This window comes from Berghia stephanieae, chromosome 7, assembly GCF_034508935.2.
Source record: "Berghia stephanieae isolate SIO BIC M18660-M18661 chromosome 7, UCSD_Bste_1.3, whole genome shotgun sequence".
Classification (NCBI taxonomy): domain Eukaryota; kingdom Metazoa; phylum Mollusca; class Gastropoda; order Nudibranchia; family Aeolidiidae; genus Berghia; species Berghia stephanieae.
Window position 1 is genome coordinate 47621916 of NC_088366.1, and position 20987 is coordinate 47642902.

At 38.4% G+C, this 20987-nt stretch overlaps 2 protein-coding genes across 8 annotated transcripts in view; both read left to right on the forward strand.

Moving 5' to 3' along the window:
• Positions 1-19644, forward strand: part of LOC144977406 (kelch-like protein 31) — a 39721-nt gene extending 20077 nt beyond the window's left edge. For all 7 annotated transcript variants that reach the window (XM_078922590.1, XM_078922585.1, XM_078922586.1 and 4 more), the window contains 7 exons: positions 1426-1641; positions 2338-2484; positions 3108-3323; positions 14879-15390; positions 16054-16225; positions 17017-17235; positions 18971-19644. In XM_078922590.1, the coding sequence (XP_078778716.1) occupies positions 1426-1641; positions 2338-2484; positions 3108-3323; positions 14879-15390; positions 16054-16225; positions 17017-17235; positions 18971-19090 (1602 nt within the window). In that variant the 3' untranslated portion in view covers positions 19091-19644. The remainder of the gene's footprint in view (positions 1-1425; positions 1642-2337; positions 2485-3107; positions 3324-14878; positions 15391-16053; positions 16226-17016; positions 17236-18970) is intronic.
• Positions 6184-10121, forward strand: LOC144976126 (uncharacterized). The gene is made up of 4 exons (XM_078920306.1): positions 6184-6250; positions 6535-6881; positions 7327-7737; positions 9806-10121. The coding sequence occupies exons 1-4, from the start codon at positions 6184-6186 to the stop codon at positions 10106-10108; spliced, it is 1128 nt and encodes a 375-aa protein (XP_078776432.1). The 3' UTR covers positions 10109-10121.
• Positions 19645-20987: the final 1343 nt, after the last annotated feature.

Below are 20987 nucleotides of genomic sequence, written 5' to 3' on the forward strand. Positions count from 1 at the left end.
TTTTGAATTTCTTTCTCTTTGTTGATCTATATTTAATCACGATTTTTGTTTGTTTTACATCCCTCCAATTGGATTCAGTAGTCTGATGTCATGCCGCCAGGCAACGGCGGCCATCTTTATTCTAAACAAAGAAAATCATTACTTTTTATTCTTCATGCTGGCTCGAACTTTTCATATGACTTGTGATCAGAATGTGTAAAAGTCAAAACATGATCAAATTTATGTTTTTTTTTCCCTCTGGATACTCTTTTATGCTCGCCGGGGAAATATTTGATATGGGCGTCCGCCATTGTTCCGATAGTTTAGAGCCGTGTTACTAAGTTACCATGCGTCATTAGGAAGGAAGTGACGTTACGACTGTTGAAGAGTATTGGGAGTAGTAGTCCTTAAGAGCCATTAGGCCCATGGAGCCTGAGTTTATTGTGCGGCTATGTGGTCTTGTGGTATGACACTCGCTTTCGGATTGGAAGGTCCTGGGATCGAGCCTCGCTCGGCGCATAGTTGAGTCCTTGGAGAAGGCTCTTTACTCACATTCTCTCACCATACTCAGGTGTAAAATGAGTATCTGGCCGTTAACAGCGTTGTCTCTGTCCGAAAAAATTGTAATATCGCCTAACAGGCTGTTAAATGTTGCTGTTGGCCAGGGACCCCTTGTAAAGCACTTTGAGCTTGTTTAGTGGATATTGCGCTATATAAAAGCTCATTTTAAATTATTATTTTTTTTATCCCAGTTTCCATAGGGTGAAGCAATCAATAGCAATTGCTTGCTACCCTTTGGATGAGATACTGGTCTAGTGCAAAGTACTTTCCTCCAGATCTTACTTACCCGGCTACCCAGTCACATCAGAGGGTTGGTAAAAAATCTCGACTTCACCTGAGATCGATCTCAGTCCCTTTGTGCTCTACGAAATGAGCTAAAAGAACCTTCCAGTTGTGAGTGATGCAGCATAAATTATTGATATTGATAAACATTTATCTGTTGATAGTGATATGACTAAGATGGAGATAACTACTTGTCAAATTGATGAGATGTTTTGTCAAATTGGATTCAATAGTCTGATGTCACATCATCCAGCAACGTGAGCAGCATGGCTCTAAATAAAGAAAATCGTACTTTTTAATCTTCATGCTAGCTAGAACCTATCATATGTCTTGTGATCAGAATGTATAAAAGTCAAAACATGATCATATTTATAATGATTTTCTTCTCTGGATATACTTTTATGCTCGGGAGAAATATTTCATAAGGGCGTCCGCCATTGTTCTGATAGTTAAGAGCAGTTACTAAGTTACCATGAGTCATACAAGGGAAGTGACGTCATGACTGCTGATGCCTATTGATTGGACACTCTAAGCAGATCTATTTTTTTCTTTCCTTTGTAATGTAAGCTTCTTCATCGTCTTTAAAAATATCATCTTATACAGAAAATACCAGTGCACAGAGCTGTGATGGCGGCTTGTAGCGACTACTTCAAAGTGATGCTGACAGGAAACATGCGAGAAAGTCGCGAGGAGTGTGTCAAGCTGAAGGGGGTCACGGCAGGGGGTCTGAGGGTCGTGGTAGATTTTGCCTACACCGGCTGTCTTGAGTTGACCCCAGATAATGTAGAGGAAGTCCTCTCGGCCGCTTCCCATTTGCAAGTAAGATTTGTGCGGCTATGTGGTCTTCTGGTATGACATTTCATCATGTAACATTTTGACAAGATTCTATTATGTAGCATTTTGAAACATTCCATTATGTAACATTTTGACAAGATTCCATTATGTAGCATTTTGAAACATTCCATTATGTAACATTTTGACACATTCCATCTTGTAACATTTTGACACATTACATCTTGTAACATTTTGACACATTACACATCATCGGCTCTTGAGGATTAATCAACGCTGATGTTCATCGAACTGGACTTCCGATCTTGTAACATTTTGACACATTCCATAATGGTTGAGGAATAATCAACGCTGAGTCACAGGAATGGACTTGAGCTGTGAACCGGCGTACACGTCTTCCTGTCCTCGATTAATCTAATCAATAATATGTATTTTGTCTGTCATGAAACCTTTGTTGGAATTTATTGATCGGGACAGATACTGCAACTAATATTTTTTGCCCTTGAGAATGAAGTCGATTGACAAAGTACGTTATCATTCTCATGGGCTAGAGCAACTTTTTAATTAATTAATTAACTAATTTTATTTTTAAGGAGGAGGTAGTTTTTATTTTATTATTATTTTTTTTTTTTTAAAGTTTTCATTCAGTTGGTGGCTTTGAGCACATTTAGTGGATATTGCGCTGTATGAAAAGCTCAACTTGATATTGTTTTGTAAATTCAGGTAAGCGTGGCAGTGGAGCTTTGTAGTAAATATTTGGAAAGGGCCTTGACCATTTACAATTGTACAGACATTTTGAATTTGGCGGAGATGTACTCTCTCATGTCCACGCAGACGAAAGCTCGACAGTTTATTTTGGACAACTTTGAGGTCAGTTTTAAACTTTTCTGTTTTTAAAATTTATTTTATTTATTTAATTTTTTTTACAACTGTGTTGTAAGGGACAGAAGAATTTCTTCCGCAGACCTACCAAGTGTCCCGATTCTTATGGAAAAAATAACTTTTTTCTTTCTTTCTTTCAGACACTTATTATATTAAATCATCTTGATCCTGTGATTTCAGTATGCAAGATTTTAGGCTCATTAAGAGAGCCTTCAAAGTCATTAGGCCTGTGGAGTCAGGAGTTAACTTGGTTTCTATAGTGTGAAATGGACAATAGAAATTTCTTACTACCCTTTGGATAGAACGCTGGTCTATTGCAAAGTACTTTCTGTCAGATGTGACACACTCAGCTACCCAATCACTGCTAGGTGGACAGGGGGTAGATAAAAATCTTGTCTGCACCCGGGATAAATCTCGGTCCCTTTGTGTCTGAAGCGAGTGCTCTACCAACTGATGGAACAAGAAATAGGCTGCTCCTTAGTAAGAATGCTGATTGTAGTGATTAAGCTTGTAGTCGATTTTTTTTAGCTTGCAGTTGAAGGTTTTTTTGGGCGGGGGGGGGGGGGGGGGTTAATTTTGTGACAGCAATTTTAATTTGTCTCCTATTTCAGGTGGTCAGTTCTTCAGAACAGTACAACAAACTAACACACACCCAGCTTGCAGGCATGCTGGAGGAGAACAGACTGCGCGTTGCATCGGAGTATCGTCTTTTTACCATTTTACTGCAGTGGATAGAACACCAGAAAGATGAGAGGCTTCAGCATTTAGCAGAGCTGATCCGAAATATCAGACTTCCATTATTGGCAGGGGAAGAACTGGTGGAGAAGGTAAAATATAAAATACAGTGCGATTCATAGACCTGCATGTGTGCCGACAATTGTCGGTTTTCCGACAATCACGGTCGTTGCGATCTCCCGGATCACTTTTTTAATTTTTTTATTGCTAAAGTAATCTGATTGTGAGTGACGTCAATTGTCGGAGTGTCGGCGATCCTCAACTCGACCGGCGGTGAGCAGTCAAGTGCCGACGAATGGGCGTCGGATTGCCGACAATATTGTCAGCACTTTCAAGCTCGTTCGGCAATTATCGGGAAACTCCGCTCATCTTCGATTTGACCGCAGCTCTTCACTGTCTGAAAAACGAGTAGTGTGTCGATATAATCGAGCATGCGCAGTTCGTTAACTTTCGTTTTCATACTTTCAGTATTCCATTCAAATTCAAGTAACTTTGTTCGTTCAATTGAACGTTGCTACATTTCAATTTTATTCGCTCTATCAGTCAACTTTCTGGATTTGTCGTTGTTTATTTTGATCTATTACTCTTTTACATTATTTTTTGTTATCATGCCTGAACAATTCTTTGACCGTTCGTCGGATCTGAAGTCAGTTGAGAATGGTGTTCGAAATCTATTCAAATGGAATTGGTTGGAATCTGGAAGAGAAAGGCTGCAACTGCAACGATGATTTTCTTTCGGAGTACGTGAGAAAGCCAGCACAGCCGGGTGCTGCATTTTTTTGGTATTTTTTTTTGCCAGTGGATTAAAGTCTAATGATTGGGATGGTTATTGCTCTTTAGAGATAAGATCAATTATTCCTAAAAACTACTGTGGGGGTCCGATTACGGTGGCAAAGGAAAATCATTCATAAAGATAGGCACGTCGATATCTCCCGACTCAGCGCTTGCGCGAGAGGCTTACCTGACGAGTGAATTTTGCAACCGGATTTTTGGGGTCATTGTTTATAGGCTCCCGTAAAAAAAAACGATTTCACCAATGTTTCTCTACCAATTCAATTGGTTAATACCTCATTTTAAGCAGAAAGAATTCATCTATTGAATGGTATAATTTTCATAGTGATCAATATATGTTTTCTATTAATGATCATTGATTATAAAATCATCAAAATGTAGATTTTATTTACTAAAAAAGAAAAACGAGTACAGGTGAGTTTTTTGTTAGTACAACTAGATAAATATCTTAATTTTTTAATGATACATAATTTATGTCTGGTATTGATGCGTAAATTTGCTTTTCACATGCGTTAAAAGGGTCGCCCTTTCTCTGCCGCAGCCATTTTGGATCGAGGAGAGACCGTCTCTGAAATCGAAACTAGAATCGCGACCGGAAATGGAATAATATCGTCTCCAAATTTAAGTGATTGTTCCATTCTCGAAAATATCTTTCCACTATCAACACCGAATCTGTTTTATTCTATTGTCATCTATTGAAATTTATTAGTTGTATTTATTCCAAGATTCCTTTACTCCTTCGTTTATTCATTATTTGAAGCTTTGCACCTTCTTGTGGTTGTAAATTTTGCATTCAATGGACCCGGCTTCAAATCCAGGTAAGCAAAGTTCGTTTTTAGTGTAAGTTAAACAAAAAAGCTTGCGTGTTTTATTTGTTATGTTTATTTTTTTTTCTAACATTGTATATATGACACACACATATATTGAAGCTTTAAAACGTTTGACTACCTATTGCTTGAAATTGGATTTCTACTTCTCTATTTGAATTGTAATTGTAATGAAATGTGTGTGAAAAAAAAAAAGTGTCCAATTCATCTTTTCTTTCAAGAAAGTAAATCACAAGTCGGTTTTCATTTTTATGTATAGTGGCTATTAGCCTTAGACTTTAATAGGTACTAAAATTCTAAAGAGTTACTGCTGCTTTTCACAATTGATACCAATCACTTATATTCAGTTGTAGTGTGTAAGTGTAAGAGAGAGAGAGAGAGAGAGAGAGAGAGAGAGAGAGAGAGAGAGAGAGAGAGAGAGAAGAAGAGAGAGAGAGAGAAGAGAGAGAGACTTGTCTTTTTCAATTGCTTTAAAATTACTATTATTTTGATAAATATTTTATTTTAAACCCTAATCCTTTTCTTTCCAACTTTCCCAAACAAAAATTCCAGATGAATTGGACCTGAGTTCTGTGGCGGCTGTTAAAGATTTTATATTCAACGTATACAGATCAGACACCTTTCCATCATGTATAAGGATCGGGTACGTAATTTACCTGATTGAGTTCCAGCAGCTATCAATTAAGGACATTCTTCATCACATTTCAGTAAACATATCTGTGCCCATTAATAAGAAAACACTCGAGGTAAGAGTTCGACGAATGCTGAAAGACTTTTCAAGGAAAAAAAGAACGGGCCTTGTAGTCCCCACAAACCAAGCCATTATGAGAGCATTTCTCTCAGAGCCTCTCAACATACCGTTTCAGTGTAATGACGACGCACCTGCCACAACAACACCTTGCACATCATCAGCAGCTACCACAGCTACAACTATAACAACACATACCACAGCTGCCACCACAAGAAGCGACTGCTCAAAGTGTCCAGCAACTCGTGACCAGTTGCAAAAAACAAAAAGTGACTATATGAGTAAGGTCGACTCATTAGTCAGTGAAATTTCCTCCCTTAGGATGAAATATAATCCGAGGTATGTTAATCAATTTAAAAGGAGAAAAGCATTGCAGCTAGAAAGCAAAGACAAAATTATTCGTGCTCAGAATGCTGAAATCAGATCACTAAAGTCAAAGTTAAAAGACGTTTCATCAGCTCTGACCCGCAGTGAGGATAACTATGTGACTTAAGAAGACAATCCTCTCATCTTCTTAAGGAAAATTATAGACTGAAATCTAAATTAATAAACCATAAAGACTTGGAAACGAAAAACAATAAACTAATGGATCAGATCCATGATCTCTTAGCTTCAAGAGATGCTGACAATGCAGATGACAATTTCTTTTCGTGTAAGAAAGATGGAAGACAATATTCCTTAAAGGTCAGAAAAGTTGTTTTTTTTTTTTTACTACACAATGTTCCAGTAGAAGCTGTAGGACCTGTTCTCACACACTAACATCCACACCTTCCGCAAACACCTGCTCACAAATGATGAGAGAACTCGGCGTTCTGTCTGACATACAGTCAGTGGAAGTAATTTTAAATTCTTCATGTTGCTGTCTGTCCTGGGATGCCACAACACTATATGGGAGTCATCCCAATGAACTTCACATCAATACTCCTGATTGTTCAGTCACATTAAATGTGCGGTACCTGCCTGGTGGGAAAGCTGCGGATTATGCAGATCACGTCATCAACACTTTTGATGAAGTCAGCAGTATGTACGCTGAATACTCTGGCTTACCCAAGGAGACAGTGCTCCAGCGTGTGCATGCAAAGATATTGTCAACATTAACTGACAGAGTGGCTGCAAACCATGCTACAGTAGTCCTCTTGGAGGAGCACCTTGGCCGCAGTCTACTTGAGTTGAACTGCCAGATTCATCCCCTCGATGGCCTGGCAAATGCTGCCCGAACAACACTCAAGTCACTGGAGAGTGAGATGCAGCTGTCTACAAAAGCATTTGGCTCTGACTGCCAAGTTGCAAATGTTCTACACCTCGTCTCAAAGTTACGGTATGCATCTATTCTTTTTATTTAATTTTTAAGTGTCTCTGTTATTAGCAGTCTTGTGTAAGGTCGTTTTAATCATGATTACACTGAAGCACACTATCTTGATTCGCAGCTTTGCTCAAAATTTTGGCATGGAGTAGAAAGTTATGTTTCTCTGAAATTGCAGTAACACCTAACAGGCTGCAAGTCTTGTTCTTTAATGTGCGTCATTCATGTACTTTGTCAAATGATTTTTACTGCACCTGGAATTATCAGTTATTTGCTTTTGTATGAGAACTTATCTTTACCAGAATGAAGTACTTTGTTACAGTGCACTACAAACGAACAGTTAAGGAAATACTTTTTTTAAAAAATGCTTTTTGGTAACTGGTCTTGGAGGGAGAGTTGTTAGTGGCATTTTTGAGGGTGAATAGTGTGACATTTTTCCTCATTTAAAACTCTATTTGAATACTCGATTTAGAAAAAATTTACATCAATTTATATTATTGCTTCACAGGTACAAGGAAAAGGGAGATCCATCCGGATTCAAGGCCCATTTAAGGGAGAGAAATCTTCCATGTGGCCTCTTTGTAAGATATGTAGGCAATCGCTTACATGTCCTATTTCATTTGGCAGGTACCATATTCCATTATAGGGATGTCCTTCTACAGTATGCGGAGCGAGTCTGCAACAATAAGATTTTGGCAGGTGCACTGAAGCACGATCTGCAGCAACCATTCCTCTGCCTTGAGCTCCAGGCTCTTGGCTTACTTGGAAAAGTTGTCACTGGGCCCTGGATGGCATTGTTCTACACATCAGTGGATGAAAGGAGTCATTTAGAGCTGGTTAGTTCTCTCTCTCTCTCTCTCTCTCTCTCTCTCTCTCTCTTCTCTCTCTCTCTCTCTCTCTCTCTCTCTCTCTCTCTCTCTCTCTCTCTCCCTCCCTCCCTCCCTCCCTCCCTCCCTTTCTTTCTTTCTCATATTAAATTGTCTCTTGCCATTTGACTTGGAAGTAAATTTAGGGTGTGTGTCTTTAAATTTTTTGTGTGATTTGTTTTCCATTAGTTCTGTATTTCATTCATTGATTTAGTTTACCATAATGTCTGTTTCGTAATATGGAGTCAAAACAATATAATCAGTGTCATCCAGAAATTGTAGTTTTTAAAAACATAAAAGTGAATCGCCGATATGGATTATAAAAATTTCCTATTTTATACTAGCTACCGTTTTTCTTGTACATATACAGTATCAGATCACTGAGCAGTGCTGATTTATACTCATGAATTTGGACTGCTTTGGATTGCACTTTTTTATTTATGTTATACATTTCTGATTCTTGAACTGTGACATTTGCTTAGCATACGAGGGCTCTTTCAGAAATAACCGAAAAATGCCCATTGCTCAGCAACCAGTGGAGATTTTTTAATTCTGTAAACGACATGATATTCCTTATTTCCTTACGGATATTCCCAGAAATTATGAAGTGCATCATTTTGCACAATGAATTTCTAGACGATTTTAAAGATGGCGGCCCACCTTGAAACTTGGTCAAAGGAGGAAATCAGAGCTGTCATACGTTTTTTGAACGCCAAAAGTCTGAATCCTACCGAAATTCATAAAGAACTTCAGAGTGTATATGGTGAGCATGTTATAAGCCGTACACAAGTCTATCACTGGTGTAATTTGTTTGAAGCCGGCCATTCCGACTTGACAGACAGGGAAGTGAGAGGGCGTCCGATAATTGCGACGTCAGAAGACAATGTGAAGCGAGTTGATGAGCTTATTCGTCAAGACAGGAGGTTGAAACTTCATAAAATCGCAAGCAGTCTTGAAATTTCGGAAACTTCTGCCCATAGAATTGTATTTGATGAACTTGGCTACAGAAAAGTCAGCGCAAGATGGGTTCCTAAGCAATTGACAGACAATCATAAAGAACAAAGATTGGACATCTGCAGGGAACTTTTGAGAAGAAGCAAGAGCTCACGCAGGGTTCACGGGCATTCTGCCAACGCCGGCGGAGACTTTCTAGGGTACGATGTGACTTTTCCTGACAGCATAGTCACCGGTGATGAGACTTGGTTGCACCATTGCACCCCAGAAACAAAGCAAGATTCGATGACATGGAAACATCTATCCTCACCTGTCGCGAAGAAATTCAAAGTCATGCGGTCAGCAAAGAAAATAATGGGAACTGTTTTCTGGGACAGTCGTGGTGTTATTCTGTTCGAAACCTTACAACCTGGAGAAACAATCAATGCTGCAAGGTACTGCCAAACTCTTGACAAGCTTAGGGAGGCCATTCGCAGAAAGCGCCCAGGGCAGTTGACCAACGGGGTCATTTTGCAACACGACAACGCTACACCCCACACAGCACGAGTGACGCAAGGTTGGCTAGAGAAATATGGATGGGAGATTTTGCCACACCCACCACACAGTCCAGACCTCGCACCATCTGATTATCACCTCTTTGGGCCACTGAAACGTGAGCTGGCAGGAAAGCGCTTTGATGTCGATGAAGAGCTTGTTGACCATGTGCGGAAATGGCTACAAAACCTTGACGGAAATTTCTTCCGAGAGGGTATCTATTCCATGGTGCGGCGTTGGCAGAAGTGTGTCGACAGACTTGGCTGTTACGTAGAGAAATGAAAGACGAGTCAAGGTATGAACACGTGCAAGAATTTTGTTGATAGCATAAAAAACGCGGATTTAACAGGCATGTTTCGGTTAATTATGAAAGAGCCCTCGTACAATTTTTTTTTTGTTAGATATCAATATTTTATTTATATTTGTCTTTGACAATTCAGTGTTAGTTAATTGGTTTAATCTCCACTTTTCTTTACAGATACTTTGATGCTAACGTTACATTTTGGAATAAAGTATTTTTCATTTTTTTATACACCTTTTCTATTTCCAGTCCAAGTATCTCAGTTGTGCTGTAGAGAACCTCCAGGTTTTGGAGCACCAAGCAGACAATTTGATAACTACGAGTACAGATATTTTTGATCGCCCCTTGGTCATAGATGAAACATTGTTGACTCTTCGGCTTTGTGATGATCTCCCTGGCCTGTCATCCGTCTTATCTAAACTCATCAACAGCTTCCTTGCTATTCTTAACCGACAACTGGCTCGGTACCTCACTGGAGATCTTGCAAACCCTGCTTCAAGCAAGGTCAATGCTGCGTCTGCTGCTCCGGTCCACAATATTTGGGCAGAGTGAACTCTTGGGCTGTTCGACGCTCAGCAACGAAGAGCCCCGAACGCTACAGAATCATTCGTGGATGCGAAGTGCAAGGCAACAGTCAATCGCACAATGCTCTGGCTAGGGAAGAAATCGGACACAAACCAGAGTCGTTTGGTTAGTTTTGCAGTCTCTGCTACTATGAAAAACAGGAAGGCTGAGGCCACCAGGCGTTTGGCTTTACACTGTGAGATAAATCGACGAATTAAATTGAAGTTGCAATGCAAAGACATGTCACTCCGCAGAAAAGTTGCAAAGGTGTTGAAAAACGCTATTTTGGAGGGTGCTTTGGAGGAGCCTGTGCTGTTATCAATCGGGGTGAGCTCCACATCACCTGTGAGCCTGGTTCAGTCGATTATTGAAGATCCTTCAAAGCTCCTCCATAAACATATTAGCCATGTGTGGAACGTTAATGGTAATGATATTGTGTACAATGGCCTGGTTCAAAGAGTGAACACAAAAGCAATTACTGTATTGTACTGGACTCAGGAGGAGGGACAAGATGATTCTGTCGACTACAAAATTAAAATGGAAGACTTTTTAACAGACATTGTATTTGGGGATTTATTATTTTAGGTTTTGGGGGGGGGGGGGGGGGGTTCTCTCGGTTACATGTGATTCACAAATATGGATTTGATTTCTTCATTACTCATCGTGTTCCATCATTGAATCATTGACATTAACTCCTCTTCATTGTTGGTGAGTATTAGCTTTAATGATTTATGACTACAATATTAGTGTAAGTGAAATTATTTCAGTTATTTTCACTTGCCCATGTTTTGATTTCTATAAAGCCAACTTTTTATTTTTTTATTTTCGACTAATCATTGCATTTTCTTTAGACTTATACTTTCTAAACTGCAATATAGCTACTCTTTTGTGCTGCTGGTCATTGTGCATCTCTCTGAGACCTTGATTTTGATACCAAATTTGACCATGTTGCCCAATTAGTAATTAGTAGAGGTTTTGTCGCTAGTCGATTAATTTCAAAGGTCTATGTAATGAAATGTTACATATTCTTTTTTAAAATACCTGTTAACTGTCCCAACATTGCTCTTTTGCATTTTATTTTTAAAAAATACTGGATGTTGTGCACCTCTCTGAGACCTTTCATTTGGTACCAATTTTGTCCATGTGGCCTAATTTGTAGCGGTGTTGTCGTTTGTAGATTTTTGCGGAGGTCTATGTAACGTTACATAATCTTATTTGTTTAGCTAATACCTGTTCCAACATTGCTCTTTTGTACTTACTCAAATTCTACTGGATGTTGTGCGTCTCTCTGAGACCTTTTATTTGATACCAATTATGTCCATGTAGCCTAATTAGCAGAGATGTTATCACTAATGGGGCTTTTTGGGGTTTCGGACTTGTTACATAATGTTACATAATCCGGAAACTGTCGAATATAAGAAGTTTTGAAAATTAAGCCGCTTCTTTTATTACATACTCTAATGTTGTCTGGTGGTCTCTGCGAAAGAATTTTGAAGATAGGTATACCCTATGTAATGTTATTGATTTTTATATCTAAAAACAGCAGTTTTGCGGTCACAAACTCGGAGAATAAAATACAAAGGATATAAGGCCCCGTTTTGACCCAGTAAATTATCCGTAACTTTTTTCCTAATCAACCGATTTTGATGAAACATGTACCGTTGGAATTGTTTTGTGCTGAGCTGCTTTCAATGATATAGGTTTGGAGTTTACAGTGCTAGTTTGAAATTTTTATCTAAGTCCCTAAAAGAGGCATTCTCAAAGTCAAAGTGAGTAACACAAGACGAAGAAAAAGGAAAAACAAACTCAGTCGTTGCCAGTTTTCACTGCTGAGACAGAGACTCGTCCTCTCTCCAAACTTCACAAGATTTCTTAACTCACTCAACCCTAGCCCTAACTGATTCCAGTCTGTAGGTAGACAGGTGCCGATTAGCCATTGGACAAGTGAAGCGCAACTTTGGGTTAAAATTTGAATAACACAATTTCACATAATCACTGTTGCATTATTTTTCACAGTATATGAACGGCTCTGGTATCATTTTAAAGGGCAGAGATCAAGATTTCTTTTGATGTGATAGAAATCAATGTTGACATATTGTATCAAAAAATATAATTTGATAAAAATAACGTCATTTTAAAACTTTTGAAATCTTTTTCAAAATTGAGATAGCAAAAAAATAAAAGAGAAGGCATCTAGATAATTCATTTGTCTATGTCTATATCAAATTTCATAAAGATTGAAGGCAGTGCAGTATGTTTAATGTTGACCACAAGTGACCAACCCTCTTTTCTCTATGCTAAAATCCCGTTTTAATCAGTAGTCACCTTATCGAGAGGCTGTCCAGTGGGGGAATTCTCAATCAATTTTGAGCTTTTTGTAAGAGTAAATTTAGAGTAGTAATATCATCATAACTTTGGAACCGTTTATCCTAGATCCAAAAGTAAGGTATCTTATTAAATGGTTTTTAAAGGCCTATCTGTCTATGTAAAAAATAATTATTAATTTTTATTTTTGAAAAAATATCAAACTACCACTCTACCTCCATGCTGTCCCTTCTCCCTATAAATATTTGGTACTTTTTAACATTTTAAAATAAATATATTCGGTAGGACAATCCAAAAGAAAATGTATATATGACTAAGTACTGAGTTACAAAATACAAGATCCGGTAAGGCGATATGTGTGAAAAAGTTCAGACAATTTGGTCAGGACTCAAATACAGGTCTAGATTCAAAAAGATTATGGCAAAACTGTCAAAAAGAAAGATTGAATAACAGCTGCAATCAACACGGTGGACCGTGACATGCTGCGGCGTGTTTGGGATGAACTCTCATTTTGGCCACCTTGAGCATTTATAAAACATGAAATAAAAACTGGAAGGTGTGTACTACACATGTGTCCAAGCTTGTGTTTTCTATTTTTTGTTTTTGTTTTTTATATCCCGTGACAGTTTTGCCATATTCTTTTTGAATCACCCTGTATGTGCAAGTAATATGTGAATTATCATGCAAGTAATGTGCGAAGTACCCAGTAAAATTACTGATTGTGGTTCTTCAGGATTATATTGATAACTGAAAGAAAAAAAAGTAATTGAAATACATAATTTCCTCAAATAAGTAAAATTACTGATTTTGGTTCTTCAGGATTATATTGATAACTGAAAGAAAAAAAAGTAATTGAAATACATAATTTCCTCAAATAAGACATTTCATGGCCCAATGGTGGCTTAGCGATACAGCATCTCGTTATGGCACAAAAGTCAAGCAATGTTAAGCATGATCAATGGCAGGATGAATGACAATGATTGTAGAAAATTCTGGTCCTGGCATTATGTCCTTGGTACCTTACACAAATTACCCCACTCAACTCAGGTGTGAATGAGTACCTTGCTACAGGCAGTGAGGGATATTGTAAGTGTGTTAGTACAAAAAGGATGTGTTAGTACAAAAACAGGCAACTGGTGTTGTATGAAATGGAAATGTGGTTCCATATGGCCTGCTGGGGGAATAAATGAAACATTGTGAATTGCTTGTAGCATAGTTAATCGTGGAAATACACTGTATTATAAATGTTCATGATATTTGTTTATTTATTTATTTAGTCATTTATATAATTATTTATTTATTTATTTTATTAATTGGTGTAAATTATTTAATTTATTTTATTCATTTATGTAAATTATTTTATTTCTTTATTAATTCATCCATTTATTTATTTATTTTTTTCATGTGGTTTGTTGATTTATTCATTTTTATCTTATTTATATAACAAAGATGTGAATTGTCGTTGGTGACCTTACAGAACACATGCAGTAATTTTATTTGAGATATGTGTCCTGTCTACACAAATAGGTCACTGTTACTGACTACACTCATGGTGGATAATAATATTTGGTGTCAGGCTAGAGTAGAATAGAACGCTGTCAATAAAGAGTTAAGCATACTGTGGTAAATACTGTGGTTTTTATCAAATTAAGAAATTAAGGAGCTGGCACTGGTGTAACATAAAAAAAACTGTACAAGTGTATATGAAAGGTGCCAGACAAAGCAAGAAAGAAAATTACAAGAAAAAAACCATGCCAAAAAATCAGTCGACCTCGAATTGGGATCGAACCTCAGACCTTTTGAAAATATCAAAGTAACGAGTGATGTAGAAGCTGCCCTTAAAGAGTTAAGCATATTGTGGTAAATTAAAGTTTTTATTTTGAAAATATCAAAGTAACGAGTGAGGTAGATGCTGCCATGAATGAGTTATGTATACTGTGGTAAATTAAAGGATAAAATCAAAGTGAGGGAGCAGGCACTGGTGTAAGGTAAAAATCTGGAAATTTCTATATGAAACAGTGCCAGACAAAATACAATAGAAAAATACATGGAAAAAGTCACCTCAAAGTTTTAGAATAAAAACGGAGCTACTCAATGTTTTTGTTCTCATCCTTTCTTGTTCAATGTTTGTTCATGTTTATCATGACGCATGAGGGCAGGGGGGGGGGGGGGGGTGTCACATTGGAAAAGCATATTAATATCCTAGTAATGAATACAACTATTAAGTCATCCCAGCTATCGGATAAACTCTGTGGTGTAATGGCACCATTTCTGACCTGTAATCTGGAGGTCTGAGGTCCGAATTCAAATCGAGGCAGGCTAATTTTCTGGAATGATTTTTTTATCTTTTACTTTTCATTCTGTTTTGTCTGGCACTGTTTCATGGTCACCTTTTCAGATTTTTTTTCACTAAGATTTTACCTTGTGTTTCAGGTTAGCAAAGTGGATATGATGCGTTCTAACCAGGAATGCAGTGATTTATTAACTGAAGCCAAAGACTACCATATTGTCATCGGCAAGCAGCCTCTGCTCCAGACACAGAGGACTCAGGTTAGATCCACACATCCTAGCATTGTCATGTTGCACTCCCAGAACTTGGAGTGTTACACCTTCTTTTCCAAGCACCACGGTTATCTCAAAGACTCACCCATCCCTTTGTTCAATCCGAGTATTGCAGTCCTGGACAACTTCATGTACGCTCTTGGAGGCAAATACGACAGCACGGAGAACAACGAAATTGCTACAGCTCGTTGTTTTCGGTACGACCCCAGATTTGATTCTTGGTTCGAACTTCCGGCCATGAACGAAGCCAGAAAGGATTTCGTGGTCGTGGCCCATCAAGGCAAGCTGTACGCGATTGGAGGGCAGGATGAGAACATGGTCATGTGTACAGTGGAATGTTACAACGTGTCATCTGAGGACTGGGAGATGTGTGCCTCTATGAGGTAAAACCTTCATTAAAAATTTTTTTTTTCCCAGAGCAGTTTTAAAAGTCTAAAACTAAAAAGTAAAAAACAAAAATGAATGAGATGGTCAGTCACGTATGTCCACATGCTGGCCAACTTTTCTGATCAATTTGGAACTTTCCTTACTTGCAATGTGGAGAAACAGATTAAAAAGATTCTAAAAAAAGAATGTGGGTAAGGAGCCTTCTCCAAGGACTCAACTATGCGCTGAGCGAGGCTCGAACCTAGGACCTTCTGATCCGAAAGCGAGTGTCATACCACTAGACCACATAGCCAAACCATGAAAAATTGGCCGCTATGTGTCCAAATTGAGATAAACGGCGTCTATATTAAAAGGAGGTGGTGGGATTCTTCCTTTGATCAGCAAGATTAGTGTTAGATCTGCCCATGTACAAAAGTTTAACTCACTCAATCCTTTGGGAAAATTGTATTAAAATGAACATGTACATAGATATTTTTATTCAACTACCATTAGCATGCAAAAACTAAAAACATTAGCTTTGATACTATGCCTATAATTTGTCTCGGAAAAAATATAATAAATAGACATGGGTTAAAATTAACCCGGGTAAACTACGGATATAGTCGGTGTTAGGGTTGAGTGAGTTAATAAGCTGTTTCCCTTTATATCCATTTTTCCAGCCACTCGTGTTACGGTCATGCCGGTGCCATTAGTGGGGATGTCATCTACGTGTCCGGAGGTCAAAGGTTCTCTGGCTGTTCCAATAGTACCATCTGCTACAACCCGGCCTCCGATTTGTGGGAGGAGAAGGCCAATATGTTGTATGGGAGATGTAACCACGCTATGGCCCAGGTGCTTCTTCTTCTCCTTTTTTCTTCGTTTTCTTCTTCTTCCAATTTATTTATTTATTTTTTTTTTGCTGTTATTTCCTGATATTTATCAACTTCTCCTCCTTCTTTCTTCTTCCTTATTTCTTTTTTTTTTTTGTCGTTGCTGTTATGTCTTGACATATATCAATTTCTCCTCCTCCTTCTTTTTTCTTCCTTTTTTATTTTGTTGCTGTTATTTCCTGATGTTTATCAACAAAATGTTATTGCAATCACTGTCGCTGGTACTTCCTTTCCTTTTTTTTTTTTAAAAGGAACATATGTCCACATCAGGTGATGTGTGAATATTATTTTTCAAAATATTCAAAGTCTGTGTTGCAGTTCTTTTCTTTTTGAAAACCTGGATAGGCCTCTGGTTGGCTAGTTTCATATCAATATTGAACTCTTTACAATAATAGGAATAATAATTTACAATAATTGTACAGCTATGTGATCTAGTGGTAGGACACTTGCCTTCGGACTGGAATGTCTAGTGTCGAGTCCCACTCTAAGGGACCCATAGTTGAGTCCATGGAAAAGGCTATTTACTCACATTATCTTACTCTACTCAGGTGTAAAATGAGTACACGGCTGTAAACAGCGTTGTCTCTGTCGGAATAAAAAATTGTAATTTTGCCTAACAATTTTGCGTCGTGTCTCGTTCTGCATGTTAAGTGTTGCTGTTGGCTTGAGGCCCTTTGCAGTGCGCTTTGACCACGTTTAGTGGATATAAATGCTCGCCAGCCGCTAATAGATTGAAATCTATTTTCACCCCAGGTCCAAGACAAGTTGTATGTGATAGGCGGTAACATCGAGGACAGCTACGGGTTTCCTGTGCCCATCATTATGCTGGAGATGTACAACTGCCAGACGGACCAGTGGACCAATTGTAAGACCAACTGCAATATACGAGAGGCTGGAGCAGCCGTTCTGAATGACAAGATCTACGTGGTTGGGGGGATCAATGGAGAACACTACTACTCAGATTTACTACAGGTGGGGGAATCATCGGTTTCCAGGCTGGGTCATCTGGTCGTTTTCCTAACACTCAATACGAATAGACATTTCAACTTATCGTTTGTCGGCAAGATATGCCTTAAACTCCTCTGCCATCTGTCAGTATTTAGTTACGTACATACTGACTTATCCTCTTGGTGCTTGATCAGCACATAAGGCTGACACGATGGAACGCCATCTTTTCGGGTTGGTGGCCATTTTTGTCATCTGTCCCCAAGACCATACACTAGCTTTCATTTCATTTCTTTCTCGATACTCCTCCTCCAGGTCTCCTATAGGCAGCCCTACTTCTCTTTCCCTGGGGGGGGGGGGGGGGGGGAGTGTCCACATGAGAATGGTGCTCAAATCCGTTCTGAGGACATGTCCAGTCCATTTCCTCCTCCTCCTCTTTACAGCTTCAGATACTGGTAAAGGAAGGCCCATCTGATAGTGGGAATTGGTGAGGCATCCTGTTGCTCTAAATAACAAGCAAAATATTCTGCATGTGCCACCTGAGAATAGCGCTCGAATCCATTCTGAGGACATGTCCAGTCCATTTCCTCCTCCTCCTCTTTACAATTTCAGATACTGGTAAAGGAAGACCCATCTGATAGTTGCTCTCAATCACAATCTGAACAAATGTGTATGAAAGGTGCCAGACAAAGCAAGAAAGAAAAAGACCATCCCAAAAAACAAGTCTACCTCGACTGGGGATCAAACCTGAGACCTTCTGATTTCCGGTCTCAGGTTCGATCCCCACTCGAGGTAACTGATTTTTTGGAATGATCTTTTTCTTGTATTTTTCTTTTTCATCTTGGTTACATAGAAACCTAAAAAAAATTCAGCCTACCTCAACTGAGAATTGATCCTTAGAAAGCATGATTAAACTTGAGCTTCTATATAGCTTAATATCCACTAAACGTACTCAAAGTGCTTTAAAAGGGATCCTTGGCCAACAGCAACACTTAACATATAGGATGTGGCATGACGCCTGTTAGGCGATATTACAATTTTTTTTTCGGAAACGGCCAGGCACTCATTTTACACCTGAGTATGGTGAGAGAATGTAAGTAAAGAGCCTTTTCCAAGGACTCAATTGTGTACCGAGTGAGGCTTGAACCTAGGACATTGCGATCCGAAAGCAAGTGTCATACTACAAGACCACACAGCCGATTACTTTTAGGTAACTTCTATGGTGTTCCTAAGGGTATCACGCCTGACCGGTAATAAGGTCTGAGGTTCGATCCCCAACTGAGGCTGATTTTTTTCATGTATTTTCTTCTTCCTGTATCTGACACTGTTTCACACCTTTTCAGATTTTTTTTTACCCTGTTTTTTTGTTTTTATTGTTCATCAATATATGTAGTCTAGTGGTTTGACACTCGCTTTCGGATCAGAAGGTCCTGGGTTCGAGCCTCGCTCAGCGCATAGTTGAGTCATTGGAAAAGGCTCTTTACTCACATTCTCTCACCATACTCAGGTGTAAAATTAGTACTTGGCAGTAAACAGCATTGACTCTGTTGGAAAAAAAAAGTTGTAATATCGCCTAACAGGCATCATGTCTTGGTCTATATATTACCTGTTGCTGTTGGTTAAGTACCCCTTGTAAAGCGCTTTGAGCACATTAAGTGGATATTGCACTATATAAAAACGCAATTTTTCTTTCTTTAAATTGTTTTTACCTTACACTTACACACCAGTGATTGATCCTTAATTTTTCTCTATTGCATTTTAGGAATACGACCCGTTGGAGGATAAAATGATTCACTTGGACAGATTTTCTACTCGGATATATGGACGGGCATGCTGCATTCTTACATTGCCTCACTATTTGTCAGGGGTTGGCCCAGTGTAGTCTTTTCTGTTTGTGCGTGTGTGGAACGGGGGGGGGGGTATATATGTTGTGTGTGGAACGGGGGGATATATATATGTTTTCATGATGAGATGTTTGATGATTAGATATGTGTTGTGTTTGTGTGTGTGTGTGTGTGTGTATGTGGAAGGGGGTGTATAAATATTTAATGATTAGATTTAAGGTGTGTGTATGTGTTTGTGTGCGTGTGTGTGTGTGTGTGGAAGGGAATGAAGTGTATAGATGTTTAATGATCAGATTTAATGTGTGTCTTTGTGTTTGTGTGTATATTGGGGGTGTATAGATGTTTTTATGATACGTTTTATGATTCGATGTGTGTGTATGTGTGTGTGTGTGTGTATGAGAGTGTAAAGTGGTGTGTTTAGATTTTTGTTGTGTGTGTGTGTGTGTGTGTGTGTGTGCGTATGGGAATACTGAACAGAATTTATAAAAATGATCTGTGATATTTAAAAAAATCATATCTCTTTCTTATTGTATATATTTATTTTGTTTTAAGTTCACTTTTGATGATAAACTGAAATTTAAAGCAATGAAAAGATCAATTGGCAAATGTTGTTTTTCTTAACTGTTGAGTGTCTGATTGTAAACTTATATAGCCTGACACTGACCAAAATATGACGTCAAAAGACATCTTTGCCACAAAAGAAAACAAATCGTGAGTTGTATTCAATAGTTCAACCAAGAGTTAGTGTTAGAATTGTAATGCCTGGGGACTCCCGGTCACAACTGGTAATTGTAACAACCAAGACAGTCGCACAACTGGAAAAAACAAATTCTTACAAAATATCTTCACTTTAGTAGTAGTGGCTTGGACTTGATAGAGGTCAATTTGTTTCTTTCTTTAAAACTAAGATTAAACTAGGTTAGTTCTTAGTCCTGTTCTTGTAATGTGTATCTAGTGTAGTGGAAAATATGGACTTTCTCTTTTATTCCACTTTGTGTGGACACTCGTAAGACGATCACTTTGATTAGAAAAAGGGTGTCAAGCACCTAAGCCCCCTCCCACCCCCCCCCCCCCCCCAAAAAAAAAAACAAACAAACAAAACCCCTAAAAAACCCTGAGCATTTTCATTTATAAAAGATGTTATGTTTTCAAATTGTAAAGTCAAATAGTAAAAGTCAACAAATATTTTACTACAATGTGTTGCAAGTCAATGGAAATACTCTCAAACCAACGCAAATACGCTTCAACAGTCGTAACGTCACTTCCCTCGTAATGACGCATGGTAACTTAGTAACTGGCTCTAAACTATCGGAACAATGGCGGACGCCCTTATGAAATCTTTCTCCGACGAGCATAAAAGTGTATCCAGAGGAAAAAACATAAATCTGAATCATGTTTTGACTTTTACACATTCTGATCACAAGACATATGAAAAGTTCTAGCCAGCATGAAGAATAAAAAGTACCGATTTTCTTTGTTTAGAACCACATGGCCGCCGTTTCTGGAAGACGTGACATCAGACTATTGAATCCAATTGGGAGGCCTTCGCAAATAATTGTCCACTACAAACATTTGTAATCAAGCCCATAATATCATTCAGTCATAAGACCTGCCAATATTTACACGTCGGCTTACTGTTTTAACAAATTCGTCGAAAAGAAGAAAACGATTTTCTTTTTTAAAAAAATAGTGTGTTTATTGTTTTGAAGCATGGGGCAAATTGTGTTCTTAGTAGTAGTAGTAGTAGTCTGTGGTTACATCTCTTACGAGACGTATGGGTTTGCCAGTTTGACATTTTTTGTATCAAATTCCTCAAATTTGGGCACTTTAATTTATATTTGGCACACTTTTTTTTCTTTCTTTTTTTTTTTTTTAAATGCTTGGCACTTTTTGGCAATTTTTGGAGTTCTGACCAGGGCACCTTGGTTCAGGCCC